The sequence below is a fragment of the Sinohyriopsis cumingii genome, chromosome 2, assembly GCF_028554795.1.
Source record: "Sinohyriopsis cumingii isolate HCF-2022 chromosome 2, ASM2855479v2, whole genome shotgun sequence".
In the NCBI taxonomy this organism is placed as follows: Eukaryota; Metazoa; Mollusca; class Bivalvia; order Unionida; family Unionidae; genus Sinohyriopsis; species Sinohyriopsis cumingii.
In genome coordinates, this window is record NC_142962.1 from 12,817,249 (window position 1) to 12,844,117 (window position 26,869).

Sequence of the window (26,869 nt, forward strand, 5' to 3'; positions counted from 1 at the left end):
AATTCCTTGTTTCTGTTTATCATATAGTATAATTTGTTGTATGCAAACATTGTTTATTTTGAAATTTTTTAATGCCTTCGCGTGTTTGTGGTGACGAAACGTCAAAAGTTTTGTAGGTTGAGCTGAACTATTTGAAACTTACACATTATTAACATGAGGTGAAATTGTTCTGCCATCAAGCTCAAGTGATATTTTAGAGGAACGAGTCCTTTCTCGTTTTATTATCTATTTTGTGTGTTATTCTGCACATGCATTCTACCAGCGCTTTGATGTTTGTTACTGTGCTAATCATTCAAAAACGAGGGGTTGGGGTGGGGTGGATGAGTGTTATTCGGACACGTTTCCAAATTTGTTTTGTTTGTATTTGTTTCAATAAATATGAGCCCCAAATTTCATAAAAACAAGAACAACAACCTTTATTTTGCGTGACCATAGGTTGAAACTTTATGTTAAAATGAGAAATAACTCTTGATCGATATCAATTATGCTCGTGGATTCTTTTGGTGCCTTCGTTTTTAAGAATGAACAATATCAAACTCAACAAGTTCCGGTGCTTTTCAAAACCGGTAACTCCCATAGGCATTATGGGATTATGTCACTACATACTTGGTGCACTCCGTCCAAGGCGAATCATCGCAAAGACAATTGATTTCACGTCTTCTTGATTAAAAAAAGTTAGTTTTCAGGTCATTCCCCGGCGTTCTTGTGCGACATTTAGATGTGAAATTCCACTGGCCGTACTTCCCCAGGCTGCGCCATTGGCGTCCAGGTGACAGTCTTGTTTCGTTCTGTTATGCATCGTTACGATGTATTCCCTTTATTGAGGATTCTCCCAAGTCACTATACTTTTTCGCAGCTCACGATTGGCCTTACTCCAGATGTGCACCATTCAGAATACTGCTAGCTTCACTTGGTCATAACCCTTATTACACACATCAATCATACACCAAAATAAAGAGGATTAACGGTTCTTTGAACAATATCTAAGCTATACAAGGTCTTTTTTAAATAGCCAGTATAACCAGTAACGAAACCTGGGGAAATTATTTCTCTTTAAAAGTCTAACTCTATGCAAAATACATAACTGTAAAGCGCCACCTATCGTATTGCGGACTACATGCACAATTTATTTACCTCAGAAAATGAAGAGTTTAACAACGTTCAAAAACTACGCACTTCCGGAAATGAAGATTTGACAACGGAAGTGCTCCAATAAACATGGGTACTTCTGAGTTTTGCAAAATGATTTGCTAGCACATATTTTTTTTTACGAAGAATTTGCTTCTATTAAATTATAATCAAGATGTACATTAGACGAACCTGAGTAAATTATCGTAACAAACAAAGCAACGGGACTAAGTCTGTGTAACTATTTTGTCAGACTCTTAACATACATAAATGTCGGACAACTTGTCGTCATGGGGATAATAAACAGCGATGATGCAGAGTTTGGACCATATATCCAGGGCCAACTGGTACATCGCTCATCCATTTCCATCAAATCGAGAAATAATCTCGGATGCAGTAGTAGGAATACACACAGATTTTATGCGTTGCGATGATTCGCCTTGGACGGAGTGCACCATGTATGTTGTGACAAAAAGGGCAGACAATATTCCGATAATGATTTTGTCACTTTTCGCCGCCATATTGTGGTATGTAAACAAAATTATTTGCGAATATAGCCCTTTTTGGCGGCGAATTATTATGGCGCATTTTAGACTTGTTCATGACGAGATATTTCGTACATTTAAAATTATCATGAACATGTAGTAAAACACTGTTTATGCAAATGCTAAGTTGTTTGTCCTCACATTTCTATTATGAATAGATTTATATACACGTGTTTCAGATAACAGGCACAGAAGAAAAGAATTTCCATTAACTTAGCCAGTGACCCAATATGGGCATCATGTGCTTTTATAAATCTTTGAAAAAATCAGCCAATGCATATCATACTTTTGCAGATTAGATCAAAGAAAAAAGTTTCGTAATGAAAATCTGGTATCATTTGCATATCGATGTTGTCTTTTTTTCTATTGAATTGTCTTGTATAGTTGTATAATAAGCTGTGTAATTCATGTGTGTGACGAGTAAACTGGTGTTTATCATCCAGTAAAGAAAAAAGAAAAAAGAAAATGTTGTAAAAGAAAGAAAAAATATTAAAATTACCAATCCTCAGCTTGCCAAGGAAATAAGATTACCTAACGCTCCATCAAATTTGCGTTTGTCAGAGGACAACAAGTGCACCAGGAACAGCAAAGACTTGAATTTTGTTCATTCATTTTATTCAAGAGAAAATGACATTTCAGAAGAAAGGTACATAATGTATCAGACATACTTGAGAGTTATCTGTAACAATAGTTTTTAATTTGCGGTTTAAAATGCACTTTTGATTTTATTCAACATTGTTCCATAATTGTATGTTTTATACCATCACAGATACAATTTCTTTGTACAGTTAGGCATGAAACAAAATATTCAGGATCTTACATAATCTTGCGTTCTTGCTGTTTTTCACATTAACGTATATATATGTAAATGTGTATATATATATATATATATATATATATATATATATATATATATATATATATATATATATATATATATATATATTAGCTAATTTTACCGGCGAAATTTTGATTTAAGTCGATTCCATCAGGAGGTTGCTTATAGTATGCATATCGTGGTTTTTATTGTAATGTAGATTTATTAATGACTGAGTTTCTTTGATGTACTTAACTTAACTTGATGTACTTAACTATAAAACACCGTTCCATTGGTTTCGATCACTAAAACCTGGGAAAATTATCTATTACGGATACACGTTGCAATAATTACGGAAGATTGCCACGTAAGCAAAATGTAGAAATTGGAATGATTTGGTCCATACAACTGAAGTGTTAACAGTAGACACAATATGTCGATTTACAATCTGAAGATCCCATGACTGACCAGTTAAAAGATTTAAAATTGATTTCACGCCTCCATGAGAAAAAAGGTCAGTTTTCAGGTCATCCCCCGGCCTTCTTGTGCGACATTTAGATGTGAAATTGCACTGGCCGTACATCCCCATGCTGCGCCATTGGCGTCCAGGTGACAGTCTTGTTTCGTTCTGTTATGCATCGTTACGATGTATCCCCTTTATTGAGGATTCTCCCAAGTCACTGTACTTTCTCGCAGCTCTGGCAACACATTAACCGAATTCTGTCCCTGCTACAGAGGAAAGGCGAAGCTTTGACGATTATGTCACAGTAAGAACGGGAGTTACTGTCATCTGAGCAACCTGAAAACAATTATCCATACCCATGAGGAATATGTAGCGTCCAATCGGTTACTTCATGCACATGTCTCGTATTTTAGATCATCAATATGCTTATATGTGTGGATTTTTATGCTAGCAAAAACACTGTCATTTTTTCATAAATTCACCCCTTTATTTTTTCTTTCTGTCGATCTCTGTCATGTAAAGAAACAAACGTGCGAAAGCTCCTGTATGAGTATAACATGCTGCTTAATCGAGCTAGCGTAGCCGTCACCATGACTACACGAACCATTACATTTTGACAAAATTTATGGCATATTCAATCAACTAATTATTTTGCATTATAAAGCGTGTCTAATTATATCGAAATAATACTCTTGTAAAAGTAAAACATAACACGATTTTAATAGTATTATTGCAGTAGTATGTATCAGTAGATCCTTCTGAATAAACTGTTTATAATAATTAAACTAAGTCAATAGATCTGACCACTCTATCATACAACTTATTAGACAAATCTAGTCATGCACGTTACTCCTGTCTTCATCTTACTCTAAGTCATCAGAATGCACTCTTTTAATTGGTCAATATATTTTCGATGAAGATTTCGAGCTGAGTAAACTTTAATGGCTTTTCATAATTTTATATTTCAAACATCCCTCAATCTCTCTAACCCCTAAGTAACAAAATATTCAACACATTCCACGGGTAGATGCAGTTCACCTCTGCCAAGACTTTAGTACTAAACTTTCCATGTGCGTAACGTGCAACAAATAATACTGGATTTTCCCAGAATACAGCAATAAATCCAATACATTCAATAAATTCGACACTTCAGGTCAAACAGATCTCGGTTGACGAATGAGATTTGGTCCAGGCGTGCAACTTTTCATTAATAATTACTAGCCTAAAACGAAGTAAGCTATTTTTAGTAGTAAAATTTGGGTGAATATTTTTTTTTGCTTAGACAGGAAATAAAAATTGTGCAAAACGGCAGAAAAACAATTTTAGTAAATTGCTTATTCGTGTTTGAGGAGAAATGTAAAAAAAAATGGCTTTGCGTGCTTTAAGTCCTTAAATGCGACTGGAATCTGGAACAATTGAAAGCTTGGTATTCGCTACAAGGTGGCGCTCCAGGTGTTACCTAGGAAACGTGTCGCCTACTCAAAATATGTACAGCTTCATTTTAATGGGTCTGAGCAAACAATAACAATGACAGATCAGCCAAATTGTCTCATGTAGTTACAAGTTTATGTAGCTTTTGAAATAAGACAAGTGTTCCAAAAGGAACCAGACTGATATTATTTTTTTTTTACAAATATTTTCAGAACTTGATTTCGACGCAAATAATGACTGCATGTAAATATTTAAATGTAACCTAGATTTGAATATTGTTATAAACCCTTATAGTAGCTTGCAGATCTATAGTACAGTTCATATAATAATGCGCAGTGATGTTTGTCGTATGTCATTAAAACTTCAATCAGTAATAATGTTAACAAGGAATTTTGAATTGCATACCTATTCAAAAAGTTATTTTTGTTGTAGCTGTTTTGGGTTTAACACCATTTTTTTCAGCGCATGATTGGTTATACATGGCGGCCTATGTAACTAGTTGAGGAAGAACCCGGGGAAAATCCGGTTAGAACCGCCGACCAACTGGAAACTACTGACAAGCTTTCTCACATTTCCACATTGGCCGAGACCGAGACTCAAACCCAAGCGGAGAGATTTGAGATGACAGTAATCGGTAAAGGCGAGCGCAAGAGACTACTAGGCCCCCCCCCCCCATTCAAAAGGTGAATGTTATTGCAACTCGGTTGCTCATAGATGTTGGTTTATTTACGAAGCAGGTCATACAATTTTTTTAAAGAGAATTTGCTGTTTATTTAAACAAATGATAGTTATGCCTGATTATGAATTCTCCGGGCGCAGTAAAGAAATTTACGTGATTGCAACGCCAACGATTCAGATGAAGCACACTTGCCATTTTATGGAGAGATTTAGATCAGGTCGAACGCTTTTTAAGATACTTTATAATATCATGATAAATGTAACATCATACGTATAAACGGTACATTCTGTTTTTGAAACAAATTGAGTTCTTTATATCTGATATGAGTCTACTTTGTCACTTTTATGTTTGAAAAAACAGCTAATATAATATTAGAGATTATGTAAGTGTATGCTTTGTCAGTCGTAAATTTGAAATGCGAATCAATACTAAAGAAATGTATAAGAATATATTTTATTTTTTATTATCTGATGAAAGTTTAAGACAGGAAGCTGAACGAAATCTTGATTGTAGGTAAATACAAATAACTAGACAGATAGAAAGCATTTTGGCATAGAATGCATAGTCAGTACGATGGCATCAGACATAAATTTGACATTTCGTTTAATCGTTTCTATATGTATGTATGTATGTGTTACTTTGCATATATATATATATATATATATATATATATATATATATATATATATATGTGTGTGTGTGTGTGTGTGTGTGTGTGTGTGTGTGTGTGTGTGTGTATGTGTGTGTGTGTGTGTGTGTGTGTGTGTGTGTGTGTTGTCACTTACTGCTTAATGTATATGTATTTCCCCCTCCAATTAGAGCATTACTCGGCACAGTATCAGCAACCGATATACATTCTCCTAAATTGCACACCTGTAAATATATAAAAGCCAGTATCAAATGCATACATTCAAACAAACAAATGTGGTTGAATAGTAAATTCGTTCAGTCAACATTAATTTGTTTTGAAAGATTAACTTGTGTTGACAGAAAGATGCGATTAATTGAAGGTAGTTCCTTAAACCAATCTAAGATAAGCTAATATTCCACAGTTTTAGACATAAAAAACACAAGAAATATTCAATTTAATAATAATAATAATAATAATAATAATAATAATAATAATATATTGAGTCATCGTAAATAGTAATATAAAAATGGAAAAACCTATAGATGCATTCAGAAATATAAAAATTTATGCAGTTGTCAGTTTGAAGAATTTGAAATGTTCAGCAGGTCTATACAGATCAGGTAACAAATACGGGTTCTCTGAAAGCATATATATTTATGTTAACATAATGTGTAATCATCCTCATAAAGGGGTCAACTTGTTTTAGACACATGTGACAATTGCAACATATGAACTTCCTAAGCACGTGCAGACATGTATCATATATAGGTGTTCTAATTACTATGTAGTTCCGAGATAAATAATTGTGTAATGTAAAGTGAATTCGTGTTTAGGCTACATACTTTTTTGCAACCCAAGTCGCCAGTTGACAAAAGATATTGACTCATCCATACTTGAAAACATTGAGGATCCTCAGATATGTGAAAACCTATGTAGTGAGAACTTATGAACACTTTAAATATTGCACGAGCAACATGTTTTAAAGTCATTGGTCTGAACATATCGTGAAAATAACAAGCTTCTGACTGGACAAGTGTCCTCTCACGTCATCATCTGTCAGTTTTTATGTGGATCGTTATGGTAACAACAATGTCCCTAAGGGAACAATGGAAAAATCCATGATCAGACCATTTTCGATTGGTCACCATAAGGACAAGGGGTTTTAATATTAAAAAAGTCCAACGTTAAAATTGGATTTCATTTGGGTACAAGGGGAATTAATACTAATTTTGGACTCTGAGCATCATCCATACATACTGACCAACACCCACACATGCTGACCAACAGTTTGCCTGACTAGCACATCTGATCAATACACATTTTTCTTGGCAAAATAGAGAGAAAATTTGTCGAAACTAAAACTAAAATTACGAAACTGTCACGGAATTTAACACAGATTACACCACGACCCCTTTCCAACATTGTACTAACATGGCCGATACTAAAAGTAATATTAAAAGTAGAAAACTATCACTGAAGTTAAAGGAGAATATTATACTACAAATATGGATTGAACTAAATGCAATGCTAAAACTGTGAAACGGTGACAAAATATAATGGACACTACACAAAACCCAGAGCATTATACTGAAATAAAGACAAAAGTCGTGTTAAAATTATGAAAGTGACAAAGACTTTAAGAGTATAAAAATCCCAGAATATAATATTATAAAGTATGACCGAGACATAAAGTAATGCTAGAATTGAGAAACTATCACGGCATTTAGCTGCGAATGCTTTAAATGTTATAGTCAAATGAACGAGATTAAAATTGACGCTAAAATTAAGAAACTTTCAGGGAATGTCTAGAGACAACAACAATTAAGATACACCAATATTCAACGCTTATTGCTTTAATTGCGAAACTGACACAGACTTTTGAGGGACAAGAAAAAAACAAAAAAACAACCCGGAATATGATATTGAAAAAATATTACTTAGTCAAAAAGAAATGCTAAAACTAATAAACTGTAACGGCATGTAGCCGAAACTATAAAAAAATCCACGGAAAACTATAATAACAATTGAACAAGTGAAACAAATATTGAAAAATTTGAATAAGTTAAATAAATAAAATAATAAAAAACAGATTAAACAGCTGTAAATAACCTGAAAATAATTATTAAAAAATATAGAAAAAATGATTTACAGAATAAAACCCAAAATTTCCGTTCTAAAAGCCTACACAACAAATTTAAGAATAATTTAAACAATTGTGAAAAACAGCTCTAAATATAAACTTATGTTAAGTATTTTTCCAAATTGTATAAAATATTCTGCAATTCATTTAGTTGTACATAAAATAAAGCTTTAAGAATAAATTTTATTTTTCAAAGAGTAAACAAATAAAATATTGATTGTTTTTACGATCATACAAAACTACAACAAATATTTTAAAAGGAAAAAATCCCAAGAGCAAATTTAAAAAGCGAGAAGGAAATAAATTAAACGTTTAAAATAAAACGAAAATATATTTTAAAAAACAACAAATTTATTATTTCATATCTGAAAGCCAAATTTTAATCGAAAACAAACGTAAAGAGCAAACTATTGTAATAAAAAATTAAAATCGAAGCATACGCCAAAAATTATCATATACAAATTTTGAAGATTTAATATAAGAAACATGCATTTCAAAATAATATTTTTCAAACAAATATTTAACGAGAAAAGAAACACAAGAATGAAATTTCAACAAGAATTTTAAAAAATAAACTGAAAATTTAACCAAACTATTTTTCTAAAATGTAAAAAAATTAAAAAGAAATATTTTTTTTTACAAATTGCCCCCACAAAAATTCATAAGAAAAGCGAAAAGTCACTTAATAAATTAAAAACCAAAAACTTTTCATAACATGTTTTTATTTCATATAAAAACAAAAAACCGATTTAAAACAGGAAAAAATCACTTGTAAAAATTTCAACAAAAATAAAAAGAAAAATGGAAGAAATTTAAATAATAGTAAATAGATTTGAAAACGTGGACATGCCGAGGCTAAGTGCACTTTTTCTTGAGAGACATAACAGGAACCGTTACTTTTATCTCAATGACATTGTTGACTTTCCCTATAAATCTTGTTGGACGTTTTGTATTTTCTATTCATGTCTTGTAAAGTTCTGATCCGAAATTTGATCTTATATTGTCCTCCATTTATATTTATTGTGTGATTCTCTCCTACGTTACTAAATCATGACTTTGTGAATATATATTTGTACGTTATTTATTTCATTAAAAGCAAACCTACACAAACGTACATACGACATCTTCGTTCTGTTTTATATTTTTTATTGGCAATGTAGAATTCTTCAACTCTTTGAAGAACTAGACTGCCTTTGTCATAGTAGTAATACATACGGATCGAGTTGATGTAAGTGTCAATCAACACTGAACGTTGTACTTATCGTCGTCGCGTCAGTTATGTCTTTTCGATTTTTCTTCCACGGGGGAAGGTTGATTGTGACGTGATAACATTTTATTATGGCATAATAACTTTTGTTATATAATCCATGTAAGATGATGATCCGCTTACTTAAATTTAAACATTTTACTTAATAAATTTTTAATTGGAAATTATAAGATGTAGAGAGTACATGAATAGAAAAGTTCCACTTAGACTTTCAACCTGAGAAGCAAGATGAGCAACAAAGATCAGACTGCTGGTCAGAGAATTATAGAAATCGATTCGAAAATACACAGTAAGATTTATATAGAAATTAACACCAATCTCAAGATCATAAAAATGAAGATATATGTTATATATGTCAAGAAGAAGGACACTAGGCCCATGATATCAGAGAAAATGAGCCCTTTATTCTTAGAAAGGACAAACTAGATCAGTCAACAGTCAGATGAATGCCTTTGGTGTCTTCAGAGCATCCTCCACATCACAGGAAGTTTAAAGGAAGAGAAGAGAAGGATAAAAAGAAATATCAGAAGCAGAAGAACACCTTATTTCTAAGAAAATCATACAAGTCACTAACAAGCACAAACTGACTTTTTGTGAAACAACTTAAATTTTATTGTGATTCCTAGAATCTACCAAACAAAAGTGAAAATAAATTGACGGTTTTAATCCCTTTGTTCCCATAATGACCAATCGAAAATGGCCTGATCGTAGATTTCTTCTTCTTCTTCTTTTCTTCTTCTGCTAATGCTGCTGCTGCTACTTCTACTACTACCGCCTCTCCTTTTTGCACCACTCCGGTGGTCTAAGTGGTTAGAGCGTCCGCAGGAATTCCGCGGGCCGAATCATACCAAAGACTATTAAAAATGGTACTAACGTTCGCCATATTTAATCAGTAAGGATATGTGTTGGTCAGTATTTTTAGGTTTTCGTCAGTATGTGTGGGAGGTAGTATGTAAGTTCGGGTGCTGGTCGGTAAGAATATGATGGTCAATGCGTGTTGGTGGTGGTTTGTTTATATGGGTGATGGCAGGTTGGTGTGGGTGTTGGTTAATATATGTGGCTTATAATCAGTGTTCATCATAATGCTATATTTCCTCTGTCCCCGTAGTGCCATCCAATGTTAAACATATGGATTCTTGTAACTTTAATTTCCCCTTATCTTAATAGTGACCCATTTCATGATGGCCAGAGTTTGGATTTTCCATTCTCCCCACGGTGACAGCTTTGTCTCCTTCAAGACCCTTGTAACTACTCTAATATATTTCCATGTATGTGCAAATACGCTTATACAAAAGTTGATATAGCCCCCCCCCCCAAGAAACACAAAACAAACTTGCAAACCGACAATATGAATGCAGCAACATTTTGTGTGACAAATACCAGTAGAAAAAATAAGAGTAGACGAGGAAACGTATGACAAAAAATAAGAGAAAATGCAAGAAAAACGTATGAGAGGGATTTGTCAACATGTATATTCAGCATTCATTGAGAAATTGAAATGTAGTTGAGTGCTATGATGGTATTCAAACTGAAAAGTAACTGTGCAAGATAAATATGAAAATAGAGTGTCAGTGGTGGAGATAGAGATATAAAAAGGCAGTAGGAACATAAGAGGATAAAAACTCCAATTTGAACCATATACGAATAGACGCTTGTTCATGACAATGAATGACATCAACTTTTGCCGTGAGAACCACACAAATTTTGAGACTAGATACAGCTATTTTGTTTGCGTATTCTGTAGACGTCTCCCTGCCTTCCTTTACAGGTACATGTGAGTTAATAGAATAACTAACATAAGCAATTACCAACAATATCAAACAGTTATACAAGAGTAAAGTTGTATTTCCTGCCAAAAATAGAACTGAAGACAATTATAAGGAAGAGACATATAAAATGTACATGTGCTTATAGCTTTTTAAAAACTAGACCATTAAGATAGTTTGAAAAAATCAGATTGAGAGGGAAAATTGACAGAAACCGACAGATGTTGAAGATTGCCAGCAATGGGTTTTATTTATTACATCAGATAATGTGAGCAGACATTGCTAAGAACTGTATGTCAGTTACACAGTTTGAAATTAATGAAGAGAGAAGATAACAAAAACAGTCAAACAGTCAGTTCCGTTCCATTCCTTTCAATCTAATTGAAAAATTCAAGGCATGCTGTGTATGGCGGAAATGAAAATATATAACCAATGTGTTCAATCCTTCTGAGAAGATGTACTGAATGATATTTTTGCTGACGAAAACACGAAGATATGTTGCTGACGAGAACGCTAATATAATGAATGCGAGATGTGATCTTCATCTCTTTAGTAAATTACCGCATCATCGTGCTTTGTTCCTATGTAAAAATTCTAGGAACTCGATTTAATTTTGAATTGGTATTTTTCATCTGGAAACCTCTAATGTTTTCAAAATTTCAGGACTGTATCTTGACCCAGGTAGGACAAAATTCACCGAAGTATGTATCTCTCTTCTTTTTTAAAACATTTTTTCCGTTTATTTTCTTATTTTTATTTTTCCATTTTTGGAGGGCAGGGTACGCGACTGACATAACACGCTAAAAATATTTACCTTATCAGCTGCACATGTTGTACCCGGCAATGCCACCAAACGTGAACTAGTTCTACACATAAGTGGATAGGAGGGGTCTGTACACCACAGTCTCTTGCATATAGCGCTGCCGAACTCTCCTTGCTGGAGAAACAAAAACAAGAGGTACACCATGAATCAGAACCTTCCTACTCTTCAGTGAACAAAACGTTTACATAATGTTGTATCTACCAGAAAACCGCTCTGCCTTTAGCTACATCATTGTTGTAAAAAAATTGTAATGCTTGAAATGTGATTTTCCAAATGTATATAAATAAGACCAGTCTTTTTTAATTCACAATCGTCAGGTGTTGTTTGAAGTCTTATTGTGTTTTACCATGTTCTGGTACAAGCTGTTTAATTTTTTTAGTGTCATTAGAGGTAATTCTATCACTCATTTATTTTTTATGCAGCATTCAAGTGTAATTAGACTTTGATTAGGAAAACCAAGATTCGAGGATCGTATATTTAAATGGCATGCTTTTTTATATCTAGATCTTACATATACCGTATGCGTTGATGCGTAACTCGTGCATACACAAACACCTGCGAACAGCACAGATAAAGATCCGCCTGGGTAGAATCTACCAGCATAACAGGTCTACATTGTTCTTTTATACCCATGATTTTGAATGAACACTGAGTAGACATTGATCTGCTGCGGTATGGTAGATCCAGGAGTGACAGTTTGGGTACACGCTATGCACGAGCATGTACGATATTTTCCATAATGATGATAAATATCAGACAAACCATGAAATTTTCCGGTATAAATGGGAGCTGCAGGGAAAGTCTGATTGAAACAATAAAGTTCATAATGATGAAAGAAAACATCCATCAAAGAGTAGCTAAATCAGAACCTACGCCAACAAATTATTCAAAACTTCCGGCATGAACTCACTCCACTGTTAAGCAATAACCAGCTACAACAAATACTAGCTAAAAATAGAATAAGTGATCATGATTTGTGTGTTAGAAGAGGAAGATGTAACGATATTCCCGTAGAGAATCACATTTGTCATTTATATAATAATTCTACTGAGGAGGACATTCATGTTATCCATATATGTTAAAAATTACATCATAGGGAGCCTTTCATGCATGATATAAACAAATTATGCCAGAAATGTCCATCTTTGTCTGCGGAAAAAGTTTTTTAATAATAAGCTCAGACGATTAGTCAACTATTATCATGCTTTGTACCCCTCACCCCGACAGAAGATATTTGGGAATATAACGATAGCGATATCCATCTGTCCGTTCTTTCGTCCATTCTTAGAATATGTTTTTTCCGCAATTTAATTTGATGTGGTCTTTTATTCTTTCTTCCAAAGCTTTGTTTTAAAACTTTTTAAAACATTTATCAGCGTTAGGTTAATCTCAGTTCTCATTTCCATTAATTGTTTTGAGGATAAGAATGGGTATTCTGAAATGATACCAAAGTGATGGGTTTTTTTTAACGAAATCGTCGAGAAAATCAATTACAGAGCAACATAAATGCGTAAACAATACAAAATAGAATTGGTTTCCTAATGGTTCTCTAAAACATTCGAAACATTCTTGATGTTAACATAGTCTCATTTTCAAAGTCATTATATTAACCACGGTTGTTTGTTTTCGCTTTATATGACTGAAAAACTGTTAATGCTACGTTAAAAATCCAAATCACACACGCACATATATTTGCTTGAACTTGTCTTGAAAAACTTCAATAAAGAAATTGCGCATTACGTTTTTGTTTAAAATAACAAAGTTACAATATTTTCCTCGAGATAATTCAGATTCGTAAGATCTGCATTATTTACTGTTTGTTTCTACTGTCAAATGTGATTCGTGTAATTACATAATGAGACAATAATTGTGATCAGTGTAATTATACAAAGGGTCGTTTTTATAACCACTGTAATTACACAAAACGACAGTTAACAGCCGATGACTTATTTTTTTCTTCAGTCTGCACTACTATGAATAAGAATGAAAATGCAAAATATTGTAATAAACCAGTCCGTCCACCTGACATGCGCATAGTAAGACAATGATTGATATTACCTATATATTATTGTCCTTCGTTTTTTATGATATATTCATTTTTACATTTAAAACATGCACAATGGAGAAAATGTTGGCATACCTCTATGCTCCTTTGATGTCATGTAGCTGATATTTATTTGGATATTGTACTTTTGGAAATTGTGCATGATCTAAGCACACTGGTAACTAAAATGAATGCTCCATTGTGCTAAAAAATCAACCTGAATTAGTCTAAAGTACACTATCCATAGCAGCTATTAAAATAGGAAAAATTAATTTTGCCAGACTAGACAATGACAACTTCTGAAAGTGCAATGAATGAATTGCAAAATATATAAAATGTAAAAAAAACGTTATCGGCTCTTTATTTACAATTTACCTCTGAAGTTCAGGAAGTGAAAATGACCAATTGGAGCTAGCACTTCTTCTAAAGGTGTACATCTGGAATTAGGTCAAGCTGCATACTCTTTAACCCATATTAACTCATCATACATGATAAAAATGGGAATTAAAGGTTCTTTGAACTATACCTAAGATATGCAAAATCTTTTTTAAATAGCCAGTATAACTAGTGAGAAAACCCGGGGAAATTCTTTTTCTTTAAAATTCTAACCCTATGCAAAATATGAAACTGTAGAGCGCCACCTTATGTCATAGGAATGGAAAACATACTTCGCAGTAACTGGACTGTCGACCAAATGCCAATTTACACTGAAGATCCGCGCTAAATATAGTTCCGGGAGGACGTTTCTGCATGTCATATGAGATGTATTCGTTAGCAGCATTGTGAAGACATTCCGCCTGTTTGGTTCTGAAATTAACAAATACAGACTCGCTGTTTATTTGTGAAGATTTTGATGACAATTAAACATTCTTTGCATACAGGTCGTAATTGTTAGTTAGAAAGCTTATGCATGATAATTCTTTATAAATTTGAGAGTATTTGGTTGATTTTCAATCGTAAGTATTTTGTATTTAGCTGATTTTCAACCGTGTTTTGTATTTAGTTGATTTTCAATTGTAAGTATTTATGTATTTGGTTGAATTTCAGTCTTTGGTATTTTGTGTTTGGTTGATTATCGATCGTAAATATTTATGTATTTAGCTGATTTTTATTGCAAGTATTTATGTATTTAGTTGATTTTCAATCGTAAATATTTCGTATTTGGCTGATTTTTAATCGTAAGTATTTATTTATTTGGTTGGTTCTCGATCTGAAGCATTATCTATTTGGTGGACGTTCAGTTTGAAGCGTTTATTTATTTGGCTGATATTCGATCTGAAGCATTTATTTATTTGGTTGATTCTCGATCTGAAGTAATTGGGCGGTCATCAATATTAAGCATTAATATATTTGGTTGGTTCTCGATCTTAAGCGTTTACTTATTTGGCTGATTCTCGATCTTAAGCAATTGGGTGATCATTTCGTTTTGATCTTATTCCTCTTTGCTCAGATCATGGCTCATTTCTAATCTTATTAAAATGGTGCGAAAAGTTTAAAATCTCACCGATAGTCAGTTTTACCTTGGCAAGTGATAAGATTCAGATATCTCAAATATTACAAAACTTAAAATAAATAAATAAATAAATAAATAAATAAATAAATAAATAAATAAATAAATAGATTAAAAAAAAAAAATAAAACAAAATTGCAAGGAGCTATTCCATTATTTCTTTGATGGTATAAACTACGCATTTTCTAATAAATAAAAGTTTATTATCAAAACCGCCAAACCATAGAAAACTCTGATGCCACTATGAAATGTTAGCATGTTAGCCCTACTTAACACATTATTATTTATCACGCTTCCAGGCCGTAGCAAATTTTTGGGCTACAACGTATATGAACATTTTAGTTTTGTTTTTTTGTTTTTTTGTTTTGAATTCCATCTCATGAGTATAACAAGAGATTAGACTCTCAGAAAAGCGGGATAATTATTTCTCGCTCCCGTTTTTTTTACTAGATCCATTCCAGGTTTATCGAGTAAATTTGTTTTCAATTCATAATTCATAATATTGGCTTCCTTTTCAGTTCTAATGATACATAATTGCAGTGCCGCAAGAGCCCAATTTATACGATCAAGTACCTACCAGTAATATCCTTAATATAAACATGGTACATAATTATTGATTTGAAACTCAGTGAAAACTTTAAACAAACATTATTTTAGATATAGTTAGCAAAATTTTGTATATCCATTGGTGATTTTTGTAAAAAATTATTACGTTTTTAAAAACAGGAGATACTAGGTTGTCTTTAACGTCTGAGTTGTCATTAAAAACGAATAACTTAAGCAATGTTTTAGTCAGAGAACGTATTAGCTGTTATGTCTCTATTGTCTTGAACTAAGTAACAGAGAACAGCGAAAACCGTCAAGTTTTCTTTTAAAAAAAAAATAAATAATTATTTTCTCTAGAATACAAAGTAGTAATTTAAAAAGAAATTACGATATTGTGAGTTAAATCGCAAATAGTTCTAAAAGTTATAGTCCTACAAGTTCTATCATAATTCGAAAAGAGTATAGTATTCCAAATGAATTAGAGTGGTGTTACGAATGAATTGCGATATTGAATGTGCTGATGGGTCAATAACATGAAATAGTGTATATGTGCTAACAGTCTTGATGTATCACAATGATATAATCTAACATGTCCTTGAATAAATTCACATAAATTCCAAGATAGTAATTTGTCATAGAATCAAAAAGCACTGTGTAATTCCAATAAATAATTGAAATAAATAAATTAAATCCTTTCAGCTGAAACACAAATGAAATTGATTCCTCTGAAGACTGATGTTAAGATATGAATGAGTAGTTAGGTAGGCCATATGCTCATTTACTGACCCAGGTCAATGATACAGTACATGTACATATATAACCATGGAGAAAAACCAACACACAATACAAAATAAACATACATAAAATAACTTACAACAAAACCTTTCTTAACTGTCGTATAGAGCACCGAGAAAAGTGATGCAGATTAGCGGCACTTTTAATATCATTTGTGTTCTGTGGAGCCATGATGTAGTTTCCATTCGCCGGACAGTCTATGTTTTCATCATCACCGTCATGAGTAGCACCCAAGCTGAAACAAGAAAAACCTCAATTAATGAAAGTATATTTTCAAATAAGGACTTATGGATGTTGACATGTTGTCGCTACTTGGGACTCTGTACTAATATGGGGAAATTTACAATTTTTAGCTATGGGCCGGAGATTTGTTTTGGCAAGCGATAACATTGTTTATTTTGTTCTTTTCTTTTCATTATATCTTGCAATTCCAAAATCCAGAAATTGCAAATTTTCCAGACATAAACTTCCCCAATCATGAAAATAATGTTCAGCCTGCATTTTATGACAAATGTTTGTCCTTTGATAAATAGCAGTGCATAAGAAATATATTTATCATCAAAATTTGTAAGGATAGGCAAAGAGTGCATCGCGCCTTCAAAACAAGTGAATGCTGATTTCCGTTTCTGAATCGTTCATTTCCAGTTAGGACGAAACAATTGAATTATGGCCCTTCAATAATTGTCTTTAATATTTTAAAATAGTCGCATATAAAAATAACAACTTGGTAAGACCAAATGACTAACATAGAGTAACAGTACCGTGTTCTGAACATTGTAAGTCCACTTCGTGTTTAATAGCTCTCTTTATACGCACAAATAGTAATCTCTGTATATTATTGACCAACCGGTCTTAATGACCTATACTTTTGGTCAAGGTATGTGATATTGAACTAAACTTACTGTGTAAAAGCCAACATTATCTTATTACGATGACCGTGTCCTTGGACTTCCTAGAATCTACAGATTCATTGATTTCCCTAAAGGCAAGATAGCTACAAAATTTGTATAAAGAACTTACACTGAACAAATGTTAATCCGCCAATCCTTTTTCTTTGAGGCACAGACATGGGCTGGGCGTCCGCAAAGTTATTCACAGTATATATATATATATATATATATATATATATATATATATATATATATATATATATATATATATATATATATATATATATATATATATATATATATATATATATCCCACCCCCGGATGCCGTTATTCAGGGTTATAGGTTGTTCTTTAGGGTAATGGTAATTTGTAAAGATGTTGACACGGCATTTGGACCTTAGAATGTTCTGGAAGTTAACTGATGACCCGCATTCTGGTCATTTTATTGTATCTTGGGGTTTTATATAAGGTTTAGATAAACCAAATTATTCATTTTTATCTTAAGATTGGTCTGTGTAGTTGTTGTTGTTGTTGGGTTTAACGCCATTTCTCAGCACGCGATAGGCTATGCATGGCGGCCAGTATTAATGGTGGAGGAAGAACCCGGAAAACCTCGGGAAGAACCACCGACCCACGAGAAGCTACTGGCAAGCTTTCTCACATACCCACATTGGTCGAATCCTAGACAGAGGTGAGATGGCAGTGATCCCTAACGGAGAGCGCTTTAGACCACTCGGCCACTCGGGGCCCCCGGTCTGTGGAGTTATTTAATGTTCAGATATAATTCTTGAGGAACTATTTATATCACTTATCGGAATTACTAAAGTACTTATTCTGGGGATTATTTTGAACTGATACAAGGACATTCTGGATGACATAATTGTGGCACATGAGGACACGGACGTCTAGAGGAGTATTCTATATTTTGGACATGTGATAAAACATTGCGGATTATTTGGGATATAATCCACAATACTGTAATTACTTTTCATTTAATAAATTAGAAAATTAATAAACGTTTTGGTTCTGCTTCTTTATGAAAAGTTTGAAGGTCAATGGACCTAATCATATGGAGGCCTGGACGAAGGTGATGGGTATCACAGTAAACTTAGCTGTCCTATATTTTGTAACCAAGGATTCATCTAAATATATAACTTGCAAATGTCGATAGCATGAATCGTTATCTTTATGTCAGCGTTGTTCTTATTTGTAAACTTCATTATTTAGTTTTCTTTCGATAATATTGTTTTCTTTTACCACGGCCAGTAACAGGTTTGACATCAGAAGCTACAATGGAATGGAGAACAATTTATTTAACAGAGACTACATGGGTGAGGTGACACGTAATAATTGACCAATCGCCACTGTCAAAAGATGAATATTGATATGTAAACGCGTTTTTGTCCTACTGCTTTTTTGGTTTTTGTTTTGTTATTTTTCTTTTTAATAGAAAATACTATTTGGTGACAGCGTGTCAGAGTCAAGGGCATGGGACCAGAGACAAAATCAATCAAATTATTAATTGACAAACTTAATATATCATTTATGTATTTTTCAGACAATTTTTATAATCTTTGTGTGATGCTAGTGTTATACTGATGCACGACTTGCACGTTTTTAGACAATTTTCCTTATACAGCCTTTTGTTGCTTTTTTTATAAGACCTATTTTGAATCGTCATCTTCGAACATAATTTCGTAATAAATTGCGTTACTTGTTGTTGCACTACCGAAGCTGTACGTCAACTTATATCTGGATCACTGACAACGACTAAAAACTAAAGATCCATAGAGTATGTCGTGATTAGAGATCAGCTGATGTTTAAAGTCTTTATCACACATTCGTAAAGTTGATACGGTATGCGATCAAGCACATTCGTAAAGTTGATAAGGTGTGCAATCACGCACATTCGTAAAGTTGATAAGGTGTGCGATCACGCACATTCGTAAAGTTGATAAGGTATGCGATCACGCACGTTCATGTCGTTATTTTAAGTGAAAGAAATATGGATGAGTGAAGATAAGACGACAGATTTGTATGCTGGTGAGTACGTATTTGTGCAGACTCTAGGTTGATATAGAAAAACGGAACAGTACCTGTGACCCAACTCGTGCGATATCACACCCACCGACTGGAAATCTCCCTCGTCATGAACAATGGACGATGACTTCCCGTCAGCAGTTTTGCATATTGTACCCACATAGGCTAAACCTGAAAAAGATATTGATGTATTACATTATCTCTACTACTACTACTGCTGCTGCTGATAATAATAATAATAATAATAATAATAATAATGATAATAATAATGATAATAATAATAACAACAACAACAACAACAACAAAAATACTACTACTACTACTACTAATAATAATAATAGTAAATTGTCCTTAACGGCTTAATTGCTGTAAAGAAGCAAGTTTTCACACTAAGGGAAATTTAATCTTGTTTAGCTTAATGCTTTGCGGACTTTTTCGTTTTACTGAGTTTTCTGAGAATTCTGTTGACTGAATTTGCAGTAATTTTCTTTGCTTCCCTTGAATTATGCGTTCTACCTAATCTTAAAGCGAGAAACATCCAACACTTTGAGAATTTAAAGTTGTAACTCGGATGTATTGTCTTGTTTCTAGTCACATTTTCTCTGTTTAAAATTTTCATGTCTGTTCTGTTGCTTAGTGTTCTGAATTCATTCTATACCTCAAAGTAATTTGCCTATTCCTTTAGCTCGACTTTATTGATTAATGGAAAGAGATATGACACAACCGTGACTCGTACGGACAAACATAATGCAGGACAAGTGCATCATTTGTCACGAGAGTAGTTATTAAAATTACGTTTTCTCTTTAACTTTTTTAATACTGACTTCGAAACATGGCCAGTATCGTCATAATGTAGATATATATTTGTATTAGTACACTTTTCTTGTGGAATCGTCATAATGTAGATATATATTTGTACTAGTACACTTTTCTTGTGGAATCGTCATAATGTAGATATATATTTGTACTAGTACACTTTTCTTGTGGAATGTTGATCGCCTTTGTTTACATGTTATCCGGAATAACGTTTCAAAATGCAGCGGACGTTCATTCTCTGCAGCTTGCGTTGTAAATTATATGATTTTCCTGTCTCATATTTCCTTGTTCTAAACATCTTGTACATTTAAGGTTGTCAGAGAATAAGGCAAGAAATAACTTGGTTTCGCCTTAGAACGATTTGATCATTTTCGTCGTACATGCGTACAGCGTTACCTAGGGTGGATACTTGGTTTTCTAGTTAAGTGACCGGACTAGCATGTATCTCGTCGTAGATCGTTTCCGTAAGAGACACTAAAAGCACGGTATGCACGGGTATTTTACCCTTAATAATACTCTGCTGTAGATTTAAGGCAGTTTCTTTTCTAACTGACACACTGGTCTTTTTGGATCTTGTCAATGAGTGAACATTCTCCATTTTTGGTTCTACAGCGATAGGGGTAAGTGTTACCACATCTGTATTTTATTTGATGTGTGAAGCATATTCAATTTTTAATGTCGTATCATGAAATGATGCGTTTACTACTACGCGGATTTGAAACGTTGTGAACTTTTGAATTGTTACAAGTTGCTATTAGGGGTTTAATGTAGTAGCATGTATCTATAGATTTTAATTCCGTACCTGTTAATATGACCAGATTGGTTTAATTGTAGCTGTCTTTAAGTATGTCTCTACGCATGTCTGTGCGCAAGGTGGATCCATGAAGGGTGGGCGTGGCCAATACAAGTGGGCCAACCAAATTCAGGAGAACTGTTGTCTGTACGTATGTGTGCGGGTATATCAGGCTGTCTGTCTGGCCGTCTGTGTGTCTATATGGATATGGGAGGCCATACAAAGATGAAACCGCTGATTTGTAAACTTGTGTGCATGGTTGCTCCATGAAGGGCGTGTACGGTCGATACAAGTTTGCGCCAACCCAAGAATTCGGGAGAACTGTGTGGTTTGTCATTGGACACTTTTGCAAGTTTTTACAAATATTTATGAATCATACGGCTGTACAATTGACCGAGTCATATGTTTGTTTCAATTGATTGTTGTTTCAATTGAGTGCATTTGAGTGATTTTGATTACATGAGATTATTTGAATCTTATTTTCATTCCATGAGATTATTTGAATCTTACTTTCATTACGTGAGATTATATAAATCTTACCGTCATACATTTGAATATATGAATCATTTGTTTTCCTATTTGTGAATGTTTGAATAAAGTAACTGAATGATACGTATGTTTAGAGCGTGAAAGAATCACTGTTTTTGTAGAGTATATATTTTCATTAATTCATTTCATAAATTTCCATCTTTCATTATATTGTTGTGTTGTCATTTGATCTAAGCATCCATTCAGGTCTATACTGTTACAAAAGTCATCTGAACATTTTGGTGTGCACTTCATTTTCACCACACATTAAAAAATTTCAGTATATTATCCTTATGCACAATCAATTATGAATAGTATAGATCCAGATCTGACGTCACAGTTTTACAACAAATTGATCCCAAGATGACGTCATAAATAACGTCACTGCTTGCACGAACTCTCTGACCCCACGGCCAACATCGTTTTGAACGTTAATTCTTCTGTTTGAGCCAAAATTGTGATAAAAAACAACACAAACGCCGAAAATTCTGTGCAACTAGTTTCGCATTTAATCTATGCTTCTTCAGGCACGAAATGTTTTGAAAGTAACGGATGACGTCTTTTATTTTATTTGAGCCATGAATTTCTGGCGAAAAGATCGACACATTTACTAAGATAGCGGTAGATATTTGTCCTAAACTTTTGGATTTTCTTTGGACAGTACAGTTATATCGAATAAAAGCCGTCTGCAAGTTTCCAGTAGATTTCACATTGTGCTGGCAATGACGTTATCAGAGCTGATTGTGGAGGTAATCTAATAAAAGGAGTAGGAATTTACCTGATGAATTCAAGCGAACAGTAGTAGCCAACCTGATCTGATGGTGCATAATGCAACGGCTGTTATAGAAGGGTACATACATCATGTTTCTTAACCGTCACCAATCGGGTAAAAATGCGATTATATTTGTGACGATTTTCTCATGCTATCAGAGTTGTCAATCGATGTAATTTCTTTCAGGTTACAAAATTGTCCTTTGTGCGGGATTTAATGCTATCATACATCGTTCAGGAATAAGAGATAAAACGTCCAAATTAGAGGCTTGTGATTATTCAATCAACAGTTTATAGGTGGAGATAATTGCATATCTTGTTTATTTCACTTCATAGCCATTGATTATAGATGTATTTATCAGATTTACGTATTCAGATTTTTTTCCTTTTCACAAAATGATAATGATATTATATTTAATGATGATAACGTCTAGATATGTAGCATTAACACTGATAGCAAGATGCTTACAATAGAACGGTGTTAGGCAGGTACACATTACGCATTCAGTGTGAGTCAATTCACAACACTGATAGCAAGATGCTTACAATAGAACGGTGTTAGGCAGGTACACATTACGCATTCAGTGTGAGTCAATTCACAACACTGATAGCAAGATGCTTACAATAGAACGGTGTTAGGCAGGTACACATTACGCATTCAGTGTGAGTCAATTCACAATACTGATAGCAAGATGCTTACAATAGAACGGTGTTAGGCAGGTACACATTACGCATTCAGTGTGAGTCAATTCACAATACTGATAGCAAGATGCTTACAATAGAACGGTGTTAGGCTGGTACACATTACGCATTCAGTGTGAGTCAATTCACAATACTGATAGCAAGATGCTTACAATAGAAAGGTATTAGGCAGGTACACATTACGCATTCAGTGTGAGTCATTTCACAGGTTTGAACTAAGCTAAATGCATGCCATAACTTGAAGATCTCGTAAACTTCACAAGGTCAATCTACATTAATTCAGCAAAAGTAGCTATAGAATTTACGGAAAACAGTTTTCTTTAATTAAAACAGCACCTGGTTACTCAGTATACGCTATTGCTGTAATAATAATAATAATAATAATAATAATAATAATAATAAGAAGAAGAAGAAGAAGAAGAAGAATGACATTGAAAACTTTGAAGAAACGTTGCAAATTATTGAAAATACAAAAGTACCTGATGTAGATTGATCGTTTGGTTTGTTGATAATACCTAAAGACAAACTATCAACATAAAGTATTTCCTGTATGTTCCTATAACGTTTTTAATTATGTGCTAAAGGTAAAACTTCTCCACCAATGACAAAAAAATGACATTTAAGGCATCGGTTCTATGATCCTGAAAATGCAATTGCTTCAACAAATATCACCCAAACATGGGAATAAAATACGCTTAATTGCAAGAAAGGGTAATTGAACAGTGTGCATGCGCGTTAAACACTCAAGAGGTAAAACTATTTCCACATAGAAGGGACCATGCTGGTCAAGTGGATGACCAGAAGCAGGAAGACACGTGACACAAACATATGAAAATACAACGATGGATACAAATACAATTTAACAGTGATTGATGTCGCCTCAAAATACATTTGGGCTGTGAAGTAAAACCGATAAGACGATTTACACGATGCTTTCAGAGAAACGTTCAAAGAGCGTAAGTCTGCAAAGGTACAGTTTGAAGAGGGAAAGAAACTACACTTTTCACGTGTCTCAAACAATAAAACATATGGATTTGAAAGAGTTTTTAGCCATCTAAATGCTGAAAAGATGAAGTATTTAACACTAAATGAACCTGAAAATGGATTGACATTGTACCCAAGCAAGGCGGAATAAAATATATATATAACTGGAAAACGTTTTGAAAACAAAACGGATTTACGGCAGAAATTATGTACTACCTAAATGAAAAGGAAACAACTGAGAATCAACTGAAGACATGTCATTAAAAGAACAACGATCCTGATCTGTCGTTGCATAATGTGAGGTTTATCTGAGCCAAATCTTTTCCATGAACAATTTTAAAACAGCTGTAAAACCTTCCATTAGAGAAATACCGCTAAACTGACTTAAAACAGTTCAAAGTTGTTTGCACCACGTAGGAAAGTATGAGCAGGTATACCATCATTAGATTTTGAAGATATTCTCATATAGAGTAGTAATTGCAATTATACTACACTAAGAAATGATAATTCGATATTTGACTTGCACTCGGTTGTTAAATGGTACAAATTAAACAGAGAAAAGCTGATATAGGAATTGAAAACACTAAATACAAAAGAGACGAAAAATCATGCAAACGAAAGGAGATTAAGCTGGTATTGCAGTGCATAAATCAAAAGATTAAGGGAGAAAATCAACGGAGATTTTAAAGTGAGTGTGGAAAATTAATAGACGCACAATGTATTTATGCAAGGAAAGCCAATTTAAGAAGAAAAAAATCTTTGTAATTTAAACAAATGACTTGTTTAGGTTTACTCATAGACGAAGACACTCTGCCTTGGCCCTTTCCTATTATGACAACGTTGGAAGAGGTGGATCTAGTAGTAATACACTCAATTACTTATGTGCTTTCCCTTTGTGAGACCTCACCTCAAGTAATCATTATGTCTACAGCGATGGACTTCAGATTAAAAGAACCAGCTAGTACATAAGCTTACAATTATTTTTTAAATGCATATCGTTAAACAATTACAACACAGCAACCATTTCAAGAAACCCAGGTGCCCTTTTAAACCTGGACTAAGCATTTTTATTGGTGTCTTGGTAGCTAATAGTGGTATTCCAAAACCGATAAACAATCTGTTACAGTGCGACAATAAATTATAGAGGACAAAAAGAATACGAAGGATTATATCGAAGATGTTTCAATTATCATCTCTGCCAGTACTGACCATTATCATCTCTGCCAGTACTGACCATTATCATCTCTGCCAGTACTGACCAACCCTCAGATGTTATAATGACAATTTATAAAATAACAAAAATATTGACCATAAACTAACCAATCATTTATTTTGATGTCAACGGTTGCAAATGCTGTCATAGTTTTCTTTTTGGAAAATACTATGTACTTCTACTTCATATATGTTCATGAACTTCGCGAATTCTGTCAAAGGCAAATATGCAAGTAAGAAATCCATTAATGACAAGACATTGAAAATATTCAGCAAAAAGAAATAAAAAAAAACCCTACTAGTCAACTGACAAATCACACCACCAATAATTTTAGGCAATGATGCTGTTGCGTGTTTGATAAACTCAGACAAATTGCCAGCATCTATTATTTTTAAAATTTCGTCAACGAATGAATTCGCCTCCTAATGGAGATAGACCGCCTACTCCACTGGTTAGAGAAAATGGACTAAGCAACTGTTGATATAGTAACGTATCCTGTAGGTTATATGGATACAAGCCTTACACTCTTTTCTTTAAATAACAATTTTAATCTTTCTCAGATATGAAACTCACGTGTAATTTTTTCATATGCAAAAATTGCATTTAGAATTCGTTAATGGTTAAATTTTTTTTACATCTTTAATTAATCTTGATCGTATAATTTGACCTTGTTCAATTTCTATTTTAACACTTTCAGTTAATGAGATAACAACTTCAACAGTTTTTGTATACCTTTAGTCTCTTCTTCATGCTGGATAAATAACGTTCAGACAACACGTCTTTTATCTGCAGGTGAATGTTGTACTCTTTTAATGCCGTCAAACAATTCATCTATTTCGGATTCCAATTGTCTTGTTTCATTTATATGATGTAAATTTGTACGATCCAAGTCTCTTGTCTCCTTTTCCTACATTACTTTTTTGGATCCCTTTGTAAAGCAGTAAATTGTAGCGGGAATTGGTGTCCTTAACGTTTCTTTATCTTTATCTTTTATTTTAATATATCCTGCAATTCATCTGTTTTCCTAGAAGTGGGAACAATTTGCTTATTTGCTGAATCCTCAGCATTTTTTAAAAAATGTTTAAACTTGATCCTCCAACTTTTAATCTCTCATACACTATGTGCTATATGGTTTTATTTTTACTATCTTCAAGATAAAATTATTGTACGTTTTAATATAATCATAAAATATCATTTTTATCCTGATTTTTATTCTGTACATAGCAAGAGAAAAACATGTAGCAGTATTAAATGTATTACTCATAATTACAACAAGGTTAACAGCAGAAGTAATTATTCAAAGAACAATAGCTAATGTCTAAGAATTTAATGAAAGCAACTGTGTGTTTTTTTAATATTGGATCTTAATGAACCTGATGAAAAAAATAATTAGGCATAAAAAACGTAGAAGAATTACAGAGAAAATACTACAAACGAAGTTAAAATACTTGAGTACTTTCACGAAATAAATGAGATAAAATGTCGTGGTGAACATATGACGGCTTTCTCTTTCCACATCTGCTCATTGCATAATGCTGGTAGTAGT

The 26,869-nt window shown here is 33.3% G+C and overlaps 1 protein-coding gene across 4 annotated transcripts in view; it reads right to left on the reverse strand.

The window, feature by feature from the left end:
- Nucleotides 1-2,271: 2,271 nt before the first annotated feature.
- The window catches only part of LOC149804349 (metalloprotease mig-17-like), a 78,845-nt gene continuing 54,247 nt past the window's right edge, over nucleotides 2,272-26,869 (reverse strand). For all 4 annotated transcript variants that reach the window (XM_089939214.1, XM_089939222.1, XM_089939230.1 and 1 more), the window contains 6 exons: nucleotides 19,573-19,687; nucleotides 16,665-16,820; nucleotides 14,403-14,541; nucleotides 11,682-11,804; nucleotides 5,849-5,936; nucleotides 2,272-3,289 (listed from right to left, as the gene is read on the reverse strand). In XM_089939214.1, the coding sequence (XP_089795340.1) occupies nucleotides 3,168-3,289; nucleotides 5,849-5,936; nucleotides 11,682-11,804; nucleotides 14,403-14,541; nucleotides 16,665-16,820; nucleotides 19,573-19,687 (743 nt within the window). In that variant the 3' untranslated portion in view covers nucleotides 2,272-3,167. The remainder of the gene's footprint in view (nucleotides 3,290-5,848; nucleotides 5,937-11,681; nucleotides 11,805-14,402; nucleotides 14,542-16,664; nucleotides 16,821-19,572; nucleotides 19,688-26,869) is intronic.